General features: G+C 41.7%; 1 protein-coding gene across 6 annotated transcripts in view; it reads right to left on the bottom strand.

Moving 5' to 3' along the window:
* LOC101159019 (RNA binding protein fox-1 homolog 2) overlaps positions 1-6,772 on the bottom strand; it is a 55,059-nt gene extending 48,287 nt beyond the window's left edge. For 2 of the 6 annotated variants that reach the window (XM_004071813.4, XM_011478534.3), the window contains exon 1: positions 5,823-6,770. In XM_004071813.4, coding sequence (XP_004071861.1) covers positions 5,823-6,080 — 258 coding nt within the window. In that variant the 5' untranslated portion in view covers positions 6,081-6,770. Of the gene's footprint in view, positions 1-5,822 lie in introns of all 6 variants that reach the window. The other 4 variants (XR_909203.3, XM_020705464.2, XM_011478532.3 and 1 more) reach the window with 4 other exon arrangements.
* Between the last annotated feature and the right edge of the window lie 7,612 nt (positions 6,773-14,384).

Genomic DNA, 14,384 nt, shown 5'->3' on the forward strand with positions numbered 1-14,384 from the left:
ATGAGTCATAAGTGAAGAATGCCATGTGATTTATATTTTCATAAGGGATGGGGGAAGGGATTGGGGGGGCTGAACTCAATTCCTCCGACACACTTGAGCAAAAAAGGCACCTTTTTTATTTTTAAACAACACTTTTGAAAAGTATAAAAAAAAGTTATGTGAAACACACACTGAGGATGTTTGTGTTGCTCTGTCATACTTTCCAATCACTTTACAGTTTGTGAGCAGGGCGGAGCCGCTGGAGACTGGAAGGATCAGTAAAAGGGGAGAAAAGTAGTCACATAATGTGTCGCCCTGTCTGGCAAAAGCAAAGGGGGCGTCTCCTGTTTATTTTCTTCCATTCCTACTCGCTATTTTAGGAGAAGTTGGGGAGTCACTGAGGCAAACCGGTAGGAGGAGGAGGAGGAGGAGGGAAGCAGCAGCAGTGATGAAGGAAGGCAAAGAAGACATAGGTTCAACAGATGGTGAGTGCAGGGAGAGTGCCAGAGGGAGAGGGGGTGAGGGGGTAATTAGGCGGGCTGCTGCAGGCGTCCAGTGTTCCCTGAGAGAGCAACCTGAGGAGGAAACCATGTCTGGCTCTGCGGTGTCGGATTACCAAGGAAAAACCCCACCTGCTGCTGCCAAACATCACCACGGCAAGAGCAGATGTCATTAAAAACTCGGAGAAATGACCGCTCTAACACGATGCGACATCAGGAGATAAATCCTACAGGGTTACAGGACGACAGCGTCAATGCAGAAATGGAAAGAAAAGGGAATTAGTACAACAGTCCATGCGGAAAAGCGGCAACGACAGAAAGTGATGTGATTGATGCGCCGTGCTCCAGAAGACACAGCAAAGCTAAACGCTGAAGGTGAACATGATGGATGCGGGCGCTGGAGGAGGCAGACTGGCACTCCTGTAGCTGCAGGAGTTACAGGTGCCTGCTTGTAACTAAACCGGAGTGACTCCAGTTCGCTTTAGTAAAAATGCTCTAACACATAAAGTGGAATTTATGAAAGAAAAAAAAACGCATCAAGTAATATTCAACTTGCAACAAATATTTATTTATTTAAGACTCAAAATGTTCAGATTTATCCAAATCCTGACCTAGTTTAACAAATATATAGCCAGCGGCTGCACGCCTGGTTTGTCAAATTGAAGAAACCCTGGAACAACGTTAATTTCTGCGGCTCATTGAGCTCTAAAGTCTGAGCTGCATTTCCGTTCCATTCTGTCCTTTAACATCAGCCCTGCAGTAATGAGAAACGAGCATAATAAAAGACACTCCGTGAAAGATGTGTTCGTATAAAGTTGCATCCTGTACATGGTTTGTGTTGCTTAATGAGCTGCATCAGTGTGCTGAACAGGCTGCATTATTGTTATGTGTCAGATTGAATTACTTCAGCCTGGCCGGTAAAAGCATCACTGCGACACAGAAACAAATTAGAACTCAATGCCAAACAAACAAAGATTAAAAATGGGAGGGGGAAAAAAAACTCACATTTTCAATTCATAGAGATTTTTAGAGAGCTCATGAATGTGTTTGACCCTTCATCCTGACCTATTTGACTTCACTAATATATAAGTTCTGTCTGACACAAAAACTCAACAGCTTGTCTCAATCAGCTGATGCCAATGAAATAGTTTCTTCCAGGATAAGCCAAATATGTACATCTATAGACTCATGTCATAAAGTTGTCAGTTTTTCGACAAAAAAATAAGTAAAAGTTTAAATATTTTATGTTAAACCTGAACTGATTCTGGGCTGTCAAACACAAACCCCCTTCACATTTTCAGGTGTATTTTCTGAGTGAAAGCGCATTATTCGTGACACCCTTTACCGGCGCTGTGACAGAGCATCGCGGCTGACCCCGTGTGTGGGGAAACACTGCATTGACATTTCGCCATGTGAGTTTGAGGGTGGGTGGAGATGGGAGCACATGTGACAGTTTGGGGGCAGCCTTGGGGAGGAGACACGCTGAGAGCGCTGACATGATGACCGTTAAGGAAAAGTTAAAATGCAAGTTGGCGTGTTAACAAAACTAAATCCAGCATCCTCTAACCACACTGGTAGCTCCTTTCTCCAGTATGATGCCTTTCGTGTGTGTTAGTAAACATAAAACCCAGTTTTTGTCGGACGGCAGAAGTATTTTATGCAACGATGGAGGACAAAGCCAGAAGGCAGCAAGACAGACAATGAGAGTTGAGCAACTCCCTCTATCTGTGAAGTTTCTGCTTATCACTACCAGTTCAAAAGTCAAGGGTGCCTCCAGTGAGCTCAAAGGTTCCCAGCAATCATTAAACAGCAGCAGGAAGTCCAAAGTGAGGGACCAGTTCACACTGTGCCAAACCACATATCACAACACTAAAGACTCTCCCACAACCTGCAAGAAACCACTTTAAATCAACTCCTGTTTTAACCCTACTTCATAAAATGAGAGCATTCTTACATTTTTATGACTTTTGCTGGTTAATTCTACGTGATATAAATGTTACATAACACTTGTTTCAATATTTTGTTAATATATACACACACTATTGATGAAGATGGAATACTTTATGAAAGCAAATCTTTGATTATAAAATCAAAAACTCCCTAAAACAATCAAAAAACACACATGTGTGTAAATATTTCATAAACCTGATTGTAAAATGATCAGATTTTAACATTAAGCTGTATGGAATTTTACAAAATTTTACTTTTTTTTTCAGATGCCTCAATACAACTATGAGGCCTCATGTCAAACATTTTAAACATTTGATTGACAGCTCCTCCCAAAGCCCACTTTCAAGTGGTAGGGGTGTGGCTTTCCAACAAGCTTACTCCTGATTGGAGAGTTGTTTTGCTGGATACATTGACTCAGACCGACTCGGACCAATCCCTGCCTACTGACGATTTCTGGTTCCAACATGGTGACGTCCGTACCACAAAATAATGGCGACTTAATAGACTTCATTTGGCAGAGATAAGTCAGTTTCTATGGGTGATGTGACACTCACCCGGTCTCATACAGACAAAGGTTTAACATTTCAGGCAGCCATTAATCGTAGTTATGCCATCATTTGCAATACGCGTATCGTAGAGGCCAGTATCACAATAACTATAACTTCTCAATTTATTGAGCAGGCCTATTTAAAATAACTTCATTAAAATGTTCTAAATTACCTTGTTTTACTTATTTTTTTCCAATTTAATGTGATCTCATTTTCCACAGGCAACAACACTGACATTGAATCTTGATGTCTTCAAATAAAATAAAAGAAATACAAAGTGATTACATTATTTCATGGAGCACTTTTTTTTTCTCACTTACAAACTTTACATAAACAACTTGTATTTTAGTTGCAAACAAAATTTAAAAAAGACCTTAAAAGGAAGGAAGAGAAATAAAAAAGAAGAAGGATCCGGACAGACAGACAGTCCTTTAATGACGGCCCTACAGATACACATTACAGGATCGACCCACAAATCCACCTGCGCTGCTCCCTGAGGCCTCTGAATACACAGGAAGGTAGAGCCCCGTTTTTAAATCTGAATGACTATTTGCAGTCAACAGCGTCAAACCACACAACCCTGTCCCTGGAATACGTTCATTCATAGCAACCACTACTTCCTGCCCCCCCTGCTTTGGCCCTGTACAGCGATCCGTCTGGTTAATGCCCTCTCCTAAATGAGCTTTGATCTCGTTAGCGCGACACAAAGCCGCTTTACTGCCAACGATAGGACAAATCGGCTCTACGAATCAGGGAGAGCGCTGCGCAGAGGGTTGACACTGTACTCCCGCCACATCCGAGTGGACCGGGGCACTGCCCCGAGGAGACGCATCAATACAGCCTATTGGGGGGGGTTAAAAAAAATAATAGAAATAATGGGCGGAAATAAAGATGAAATTAAAGCATGAGAGGAGAGCCATGCGGAGGAGAGGGGGCACAGATTTGAGCAGAGGGAGGCGGACGGAAAAATGAGGAGAGAATGAAAGATGGGGGGGGGGGGGGGGGTTGCTGATACAAAAAGGGGTGGAGAGGTGGGGGTGCTTCGTGCAAAACCACGAGTCAATTAGCAATCTGGAAATACGCCTGGGGGGTGAGATGGGGGACAAATCAGAGGACATGTGAGAGTGGAAGCAAGGATGAAAAATAAAGGGGGGGGGGGTGCTGTTTGTGTGAGATGGGAGAGCGTAACAAAGAGAAGAGGCGGCTCTCATTTATCATTACTGTGCTGATTTACAGTCAGTCTGGAAGGTCAGGAGCGTGCCCGCTCCCTCAGTGGGAGTCCACCCCCCCACCCCCCAGGACTTATCCAACCTTCAGCTTGAGTGGAACTCCAGAGCCAGATTTACCGTCTTAAAGCCTCAATGTCGTTTTCTTTTATGCGTAAAGTGTTAGTGAGCCTTTCATCTCCTGACTGTCTCACCCAGCACATCTCCTCTCTAAGCGCCATCCGTCACTTTCCTTTCATCCAACATCCTGACAGATGCTAACAGCTCCCGTTTCTACCCCTCTCCCTGCATCATCCACCCTTTATTCACCCCCTAAAAAACACCTACCCTCTCCTGTTTCTACCCTTTTTTGCTCCGGCAATCCATCTACGTCTACATTCGAGCCACTTTTGATGCCATGCATCGCTCTGCACTCTTAACCTTTAATTCACTTCTCTCTCATCCTGAGTTAATCCACCGATCACTCATCCTCGCCTACCTTTCATTTACCAGTTTACCCATCCTCCATGGCTGCAGCTGGCGTAACTCGTGTGCCATCCCATAAAAAGTGCACAGCGATCGATTTGATCGCATCATCTGCGCCGTCCTCTGAACCTTTCAGCTTTACAGCACTCCTCTGTCTTTGCAAGCAGGTCCTTCCTTCTTTTTTTTTTTTTTTAAACCAATTCCCCTGGACTCCTGCCATGCTCACCTGCCCTTCAACCACTCTCTGCGCTCTTATCGCTGGGCTAAAACACCAGACGCTAGCTGAATTTTTTCATGGTACGAGTAGATTTAGAGGCCCTTCAAAGCATATGCGTGTAGGCGTATGAATTATGTTTGTGGGTGAATGCCATGGAGTGGAAGAAATAGCAACAGATCCTGGAAGGACAAGTAAGAGTGTCTAAGCAGCCCCGTGGTGTACTGTATTACAGTAGACCGGTTCCAGAGGGGGACCGGCTGCTGATGCTTTGCTGCCTCAGCTGTCGAGTCATGAAAGCAGGGAAGACCGGTGTACAGAAAGCCCCCACCCCCCACCCCCCCTGTTCCTTCAGCCTCCAGCAGAAAGGCTCTGTTCTTTGTCTTTCTCTGCGGTGACCCCTCCCCCAATCCCTGTCTGCCTCTCTTTTAACACCTAGCCACAAGGAAAAGGGATGGGGGGGGGGGGGGGCATGGAGCAATTAATGGCACATGCCATGTGTGGAACAATTTGGGGTGGCTCTGTAAAAATGATCTCCAGCGGGTTCTTCCATAGAAATGTGCAAAAGCTGGCATCATTTGACACACAGCACTGGTTTATTTGTGTGAGACAGGCGAGATGAGCAGCTCTGATCTTTACTGCTGCTGCTGCTGCTGCCTGTTACAGCCATGGAGCCTGGATCATATTACCTTTGTCTGGGCTGGTCATGCTCCCTCAAAGCACCACGATCAGGGGATCGTTTCAAATGATCAATCAAACATTTTTCTTCCTAATTGCATTCATTTCTGTTGCTAAGACGGCGCTACTTTGTTGTTAATGGGCTTTTAAAAAAAATCGGAGACAGAGAATGCTTATTTGTTTGTGTGGCAAACAAAAAGCTGTGGATAAAACAAACAAGAGTATGACTAATGGGTCCCTAATGTTTACATTGCATTCCTACCTGTCCGATGTCTCCCACCACGCTCCCGGTGCCGTCTATCCTTGGTCTTTTGCACTCCGCTCCGGCCAGGTCGGTGAGGGCAGCGGCTGTCTGAGCGTCAGGCTCGGGGTCCCCCCGCTTCATCCCGCGGACAGCCGCCGGACCCCCGGCTGCGTTGGCGTGAGGCGCCGCGGCTGCTGTCTCAATGTCTCTTTCGCGGTCCATTATTCCCCGGTTAACGGGTAGCATTAGGGATGCAACGTCGGTCGACATTAACATTGGACGGCGGACACTCTCGCGTCTTTGTTCTGCTCACCTTTCCTCGAGCTTTTCACACCTCGGCGTTCAGCTTTTTGACAATATTGACCAGACTAACATCAATACTCGGGAACCTTGTCCTGTTTCTTGTGTAAGTTCGCGTTAGCTATGCGCGGCACACCATCATGAAGGTGTCAGGGTCCCGTCTCAACAGCAACCAAACGCCTGCGGTTCATATAAAAAGTCGAATCGACGCCAAACTACGACCTTTTTTTTCATAAAAATCCCACGTCCGAGCCTGTCGAGCTAATTAGCTAGCCAACGTATGCTAGCCTGCTAGCATTACATTCCGCTAGCTCTCCTTTTAAATGAGGCTGTGGGAGCAGAGACTCTGCCAAGAATAGAAAATGTTGGAAATGAGCTGAGCGTAATACTACTCCTCCAGCGCAGCCGCTCCTCTTTCCGCTCTCCGGTGTGGCTGTTCTGGCGTTAAACTTCTGCGTGGCTCCTTCCAGGCGTTTTCCTCCCGCTTGTCCGTTCCCTGTTCGAGGTCTGTGGATGAGTTTTGGCGAGCCGACCTGGCGAGCACGATTTCCTCTGGTCTCAGTCACAACTCCGTAGTGTGGCGGGAGTCCTGTTGCGCTGATCCGCGGTCAGATTTCACCAAGGAGACGCTGATTGGAGATGCGGGGTGTGAAGGGAGGCGGGCTGGTCTGGGGTCTGCTGTCGGTCTCCTATCCCCCCACCCATCAACCATCGCCTCCTTTCTCCTCTGTCCTCACTTCATTATTAATACGCAACGGTTTTTATTACTTTTTGTGTGTGTGTGTTTCGTTTTTGTGGTAAAACAGTATTTCAAAATAATTTTAAAATTATAAAAATATATAAACATGTTTTTTTATTTATATGTATTATTTATTTATAACAAAAACATTTTTTATCTAACGGGATTTGAACCTCCCATTTGACTAATAGGTTTAAAATTTAAAAACAAAGCTATGTATTTCACCACGGAGTTTGTATTTAATATATTTGTTCATGAAAATTCATTTCAGCGTCATTTTTTATTATTTTTTTGTAAAACTCATCTCATTCCTACTCTATACCTTGATTTATATTTTAGCATTTTTGAGTAATGTAGTTAATTATAAGCTTTCTAACCTTGAGCATCTTTTTACAAATTCAAGCAAAAAGAAAACAAATTATGCTAAATTTTGCTGTTTGTAGTTCTGATTTTTATAGACACATTAGAGCCGTTTTGTTGTGCTTTTGCGCCCCCTGGCGGATCACAAACCGCAGCGAACACAAACAGAAGCAATAACATCCTCCTCTGCTGAGGTCATCCTAGGACATTTTATAATCAAAAGCTTGAGCCAGAAATAGCAAATCATTTGTCATTTCTTAACAAGTGTAAAAAAAAGTGTTTCCCTTTAGTACTTCCCTTCATGACCTGATAGAGTAGAGACACATGTTTGGGTTGTAAAAGCTGATCGGATTTAAGATTTACAAATATTTTATGAGCTCAGACCAACAGTCCATTTGTGCGTGAGTGTCTGATAGAAAGTGCAGTGAATGAACACCCTTTTCACCCAGTGTCAGTGATTCACTCCATAAACTGTTTTGACTTTACCTCCATGGACTCTTCAATTGTCAACTGAACCTGCAATAATGAATTGCAAGGGGGGTCAGAGCACGCCGCCCGCTGCCTGTCTCAACACGGCAAGAGCAGGAAAAAATTACTCTTTGTAGTGGTAAATTGCCCTTTGAAGAGACCTCTAAAGGGATTTAAAATCCTTTCCGACTTGTCGTAAAGCTCATGTATTTCTTTGAGGGGAGTCGCTTCAGCTTTAAGACATGCTGATGATGACCTTGTTGATTTTAAATAGCCGTGGCTTTTGTGTGCACTTCAAATACATGTTTTGCCACCAACTCTGGAAATGCCGTCCCCTGGAACCATGCCATCAACAAGCACATCGTACAAGTATGCAAATTTAAAGTTTCGGTTTGAGTTTAAATGTGAAATTGATCATTATAATTTTATAATTTTGAAATACAAATTCAAACTTGATTTTTTTCGATTTCAAATTAGTGTCACAGTCTTCAGTTCTGTTTTGTTCTACCTGTTTTTGTGTGTAGGTTGGCTGTGGGTTCTGGCTCCACCTCTTCTCCTGTGGCTGTCCTTGATTGGCACACAGCTGTCTGCACCTTAGGCTCATTTGCCTGAGCTCTATTTAACTGTGTCCAATTTTGCTCTCTGTGTCGGAGTGTTGCTTGAGTTTGGGCTGTTTGTCCTGGTTCCTTCATGGAGTCATGCTAGTCTCAAGTCCTCTGTTATGTTTATGGAGTTTTTCCCCCACCTAGTGTGGTGTTTATTGGTTGTTAAAAGAACTCTGGATCTTTTTCCTTCAACCTTGGAGTCTAGTCCAGTGCATTTGGGTCATCCTGATATAATGTAAAAATTTGACCTCAAAGAGAAACAAACAAAAATTGTCCATGTACAGTGAATGAAAGTCTTTAAAGTGAGTACACTACACAATGTGATGCAAAGTATAGTGCCGTTTCCTGATCAAGAACAGCTAAGGTTGAATGTCACACTTTGTGGGTTTGAGTCCAGAAAGTCCTATGTACAAGGTGTTCTGCTTGAGGGTCCAAATGGCTTTTGGGAAGAAGGTCCTCCTTATCCTCTCTTTGATGGGATGAAGTCTCTGATGAGTCTCTCTTCATTACCCCTGAGGTCAAGGCCGCAGGGCAGTAGTTGTTCAGGCAGGTGGGGCTTATCAGGGATCACAAGTGATGATATGGTTTTAAAAGGAGCTCAAACATGAATTCAAATGTTCACATTCTCACAAGCACACAAAAATCCATATCCTTTTTTATCTCTAAATGCCCCACACCTGAGCTTTCTTAAATGCACCTCACTGTTTATCCTGGCCTACACCACCCAGTCCCCAGGTGAAGTACCTGCAAGCATAAATCTACATAAAGCCTTCTTTTAATGCAGCTACAAAACAGTCGGGTTGAAAAATTACACCATTTGTGGGAGATTAAAGATCCAGTCACGTAAAAAAATCCAGTTTCAGTTTGGGGTTTTAGCTTACAGGACATATTATATAACTGAAGCAAGGTTTTGAACAAGAGCAACAGTTTTTTACTCTATAAAACCCAATTTAAAACACAGATAAGCTCAGGAGTGTGTCTATCTTTAGCAGCAATAACTCAAAGTAAATATTTCCTGCATGATTGTTTCACATGGCGCCCTGGGCCACCGCCCACTTCGCCCACATCAAAAACCGCCACTGCCTGTGCTACACAATTGGTAAGTCTTTACTTTTGCCAGAAGCAAGCAGTGAGTAACATTAGTTGTACTGTAAAAATAATATTACTTGAGGAAAAGTTTAAGATGAAACCATGGTCTAGTGTTTTTCAACCGGAGTGCCGTGAGAGATGGTCAGGTGTCCCATGGGAAATTACCCATTTTCACCGATCTAAAACATTAACCATTGCCAAGATATCAGATCTGTGTCCAAACAGGCCCTGATAAAACACAGAGTAGTTAGGAATATTAAAGATCATAACATACTTTTTTCTGTTGATTTGATTCTAATAAAGACACTTTTATGAGAAAGACGGGACCGCACTTTAGCTGCAGCTTCAGTTGTTTTCGGAAAAGTCAATTTCTACTGTCTCTGCCAATCATTCCTGGACTCCTAACCATACGTCAGCAGTCTGACCAATCAGAAGTGGTTAAAGTCTTCACTTCCTTTTTCCGATTTAGCTCATAAAGTCTCCCAGTTCCAACAAAAATAAAAGCTAAAGCTCGTCTTTCGCGGTGTAGCTTTCCACAGTATCGGGTGTCAGACCGTGGAACAAGTGAACAAAACAATGAAGCTCAGAGACACAAGTCTGTCTGCCATCAACGTCAGTTTTTGTACTACATCTCCCATGATGCACTGTGTTAAAGTGTGTCTAACGTGTCTTAAACTTTTCTGCCACAATTATCACAAAAATGCCTGTGAGACTGTGGTTGGACGGTACATCAATACACACTATAGATTTTCTCCCTTTTTAATGATTGGATGCTGGTGTGCCGGGGGATTTTTGTCAAGGAGAAAGTGTGCCTTGGCTCAAAAAAGAAACAATGGTCTAAATATTTGACCCATCCCCTGATCTGCACTCACAGCCAACGTGGGAATTTCTAAAATAATTTACAGGTATTCCCCCAATCCTTGATGCTGAATGTCAAACAGGCGGCTATCAGGATCTATTTTAACGTTTTTGTTGACCCACCTTTAAATTTGAACCCATAAACCTCCAGCCCCTACAAAACCCTCACCAAGCTGGTCATTCAGATAACATTTAATATTCATACAGAATACTAAATTAGAGTGCAGTTCATTTTTATACAAACCCTGCTGCAAAGTGTGTTACCTTTTCATTATTACAGTTCCGTTCACCTGAATGAGTGTCCTCCACTTCAGACTTCCGTCAGAAAACTCTTGTTGGTCCAGGTGACATTCCTGTTCTTGGTGAAGCCTAGACCCCAGGCACACAAGCAAAACACTCATCTTGCCATACATGTATTTTGTTGCTTGCGCAACCAGCAACAAGGTTTTCCTGGGCCAGGAGTTATTAGCACAAGCTCAAGCATGTCTGAGCTTTGGGAAGCCGCAGATCATGTTGTTTGGGGAAGAGGTGCCACATTTTTCACCCCAGGGCAAAACCTAAAGAGTTGTGGTAAAAGTGGAACAAACATTGCTGTTGGAGGCCGGGGAAGAGTGTGTGAGACACCTGGGAATATTTATTTGAGGGGGGGAAATTACAGCAGAGGTTTTGCTAAGTCCTATAAAGTGTTGGATGGAAAAACACTAAATGTTGGTGACTCTGATTTTGTCTTTTTAATGGAGCTGCCTCACAACCTGGAAAGACTTCTAGTGGCCTCCCTATTGTTCCTCAGCACCTTGAAGAAATTTTGCATCTAGTTCCACTAAATGCAGCCACACTGGTTTAGTGCAACACATCACAAACCGGCCTCTGGTAAACGTTCAGATGTGACAGCAAGTATCTCAATCATTTTGTATTAACACAGAGGGTGAACTACAAATGCATTTCAAAAGAAAAGGATCGTTTTATTTGCCTCCTGATGAGAAGTGCTCTCTTCGAGCTGTAAATAGAGACACGGCAGCAGTCGACCGTCAACAAAGTGCAAGCTCAGAGAAAAGAACATTCCGTAAAAATTAATAATCTCTCAAAAAAGAATTAATGTCTACATTTATGTGAGCAGATTTTTTTTCATTGTTGGTTTTAGTTTGAAAAACGGATGAAGGAATGATCCACAGATTCACGGTTGGCTGAAAGCGAACAGGCATGGATGGCTGATGAATGGGATTGACAGATTCATTAGCCAATGATGACATTTGTTAACCTGGCATGTTAGAAGAGTCTCAATATTCACCCCATGCATTTATCTCACAAATACAGAGAGATTCACAAATGAGAGGCGATTCATAAATGCACATTCTGTAATTCGTATCATCTGTTAGTTTATGTTACAAGTGTACCTCAAAATTATGCTTGTGAAACAGTTTGTGTGAATTTGTGAAACACTTCCTGTGGATTTGTGAATTTGTGTGACATGTTTGCATAAATATATATTTGTGAATCAGAGCGTGTGTATTTGTGAAACCGTTTGTATGCATTTCTGATTATTGAGACTGAATTAACTCTATACTTTTCTATACTTTGAACAAAACCTGAAAGTGCTGGATTTTCTCTTTTCATTGCTTATATAACTTTTTAAAGACTATATTAGTGTAGTTCTTGATAATTCGAGAGATTCAAAAATACAATATACACATAAACTAATAACTACTATTTTTTTGCAAAAACTAATGTTTTTGCTGCTGTTGCCCCCAATCTTTTTTTTTTGGGGGGGGGGGGGGAGAGGATTAAGCTCAACGAAATAAAGAAATAACAAGTTAAAGATCAACAATATTGAATGAGGTTTCAAATTCAACTATTTGGATTATACAGAGAATTAGTTTACCTTTAGTATCAGTGGCGCACTTAGCAGTTTGAATAATAAAATGGAGCCCTCTGCAGCGGTTGCATGAAATATATATCTTTTTAATCCTTACCTATAGGGTAAAACTTCAAATAACTTCCTTACAGATTGAATTTTAGAAAACGTCAGTGTCAAGAATCCAGATGTTTTGATGAGAATTTATAAACTGAAATCACATTTAAATGTTAAAGACAAGTTTTTAATATACATCATTTTTACTTGGACAAACATTACATTTATCCTATACATTAATATGTTCATCCTCACCTCCGAGAAGGAACAAATGATGATTTTCTGTTTATTTCCTAATTTGTCAGTTTTACTAAAGAAGCAAAAGAAAAAGTTTTTTTTATTCTGTTCTTGTTTTTCCTATTTTATCTGTCTTCAAGCACTTTTGGAAGTTTTTCAACAAATGTCTTGCTTTCTCTTTGCATTTTCCTCTTTTCACATCCCCTCTGACCATTCTGCTTCTTTTAACCACTTTTTTAAAAATTGCTTTGAATAATCATTTAATCTCTGCCAGTGTTGCCAGATAGAGTCATGGTTTCCCAGCCAAAAAGTCATCTAAAAACAACCAGACTCAGCAAAACTAAACAACAACAAAAACACCCAAACTATTCATCAGTGATCAATAAGCAGTAATTAATTATACATTATTTATTACTTCCTGATTTGATTGAGAGTCCAACTTTAACACATTTTTGATTAAATTACATCCACTATTTATCAGTGAGTCAGAAAAATATAAAATAACAGACTCCTATTCAACTTTATTAACAACCACTGATCTTTTGCTTAAATGTTAAGAACAATCAATAAAATAACAAAAAAGAAAATTGAAAAAAAAAATTTAAACACTGCATGAGTTCTAGTTTAACTTAATAACCTATCATGAACAAAAGTGGAAATTGTTCTTGTATTTTTATGTTTCATGAATTTAGGAGAGATAAAACTTAAGCAAAACGTTTGCAAACATTTCCAAGTATTAAATAAAACATTAAGAACTGAATTAAATATCACCTGAAATAGTCCAAAAAGTATTTTTTGGTTTTTACCAATTATTTTTTAAAATAAATTTTGCGCAACACTGATGCTCGGCTAACAACCTGTCTCTAAATGTCTTGAAGACCAAAGAACTCAAATCAGACTTTGGAAGACACGACCACACGCCGCTCTACAAAGAAATGGAGAATGTGTGGACAGTTTCTCCTCAATCAGGTTCCTGGGCATCACCATCTCTGCTGACCTGTCCTGGTCAACCATTATCAGGGCCACGGTGAAGGAGGATCAGCAGCAGCTGCCCTTCCTCTGCATCCTTGTTGCCTGGAGCAGAGGTTGCTGGTTAGCTTCTATTGCTGCTCCAAGGCGAGTAACCTCACCTACTCCCTGAATGTGTGGTAATGGCTCCATGGCACTGGACAGAAAGGCTATGCAGAGGATCATCAACACAGCCCAGGCCATCACTGGCTGCCCCATGCCCTCCTTGAGATCATTTCAAAACACCACTGCCAAAAAAGAACTATACCAATCTTCTGACCCAACCCGCCTCCCACCTGTTTGACTTGATGCCCTCAGGATGCCGCTATGGGTCAATCAAGTCACAATCCACCAGATTCACAAACAGCTTGACGTCTGCTTTAGCGGTTCTTCTGTCTCTCTGTGACCCAGTTTGACGACTAGCTGTGTCTTGAAGCAGAAGACACAGTGAAAGAATTTAAAGTGGTAAATTCTGACACCCCCATCCCATCCATTTTTTTTTAGATATATCATTGGTTCACAATCTGTGAAGTTACAGCGAATAAATATTTCTAGAGGGTAGTGTAGTTTAGAGGACTTTACACTGAATCTGGGATATAAAAAGGACTTAATTGACTTTAAAAGTTTATTTGTACAGGCAAACATTTCAGATGTAATCGGTGGATCAAGTTATAATTTACATTGGAGTTTCCTACAAGCTTTCTTTGACCGTAAATTAAATATATAAGTCAGCAATTGTAAAATGGTAGATTAAATCCTGCAATAGTTGGTAATTGTTTGTGGTTCTGTACAGACGATTACGGCTTTGTTTCTGAAACCAAATCCAGTATTATCCAGTATTATTAAATCCAGTATTATTGAGTAACAACTTTAGGTTTTTACAAGTTAAGAATTTGAAAGAAGTCTGAATTGACATGTTTGGTGTAACAGACTGAATTGAGTCTTTTTTTAAAGTCTTTCTGCACCTGGAAAGCAGACGCAGCTCATTTCCTGTTCTGTGTTTTCGT

Source organism: Oryzias latipes, chromosome 8 (genome assembly GCF_002234675.1).
Source record: "Oryzias latipes chromosome 8, ASM223467v1".
Lineage (NCBI taxonomy): Eukaryota > Metazoa > Chordata > Actinopteri > Beloniformes > Adrianichthyidae > Oryzias > Oryzias latipes.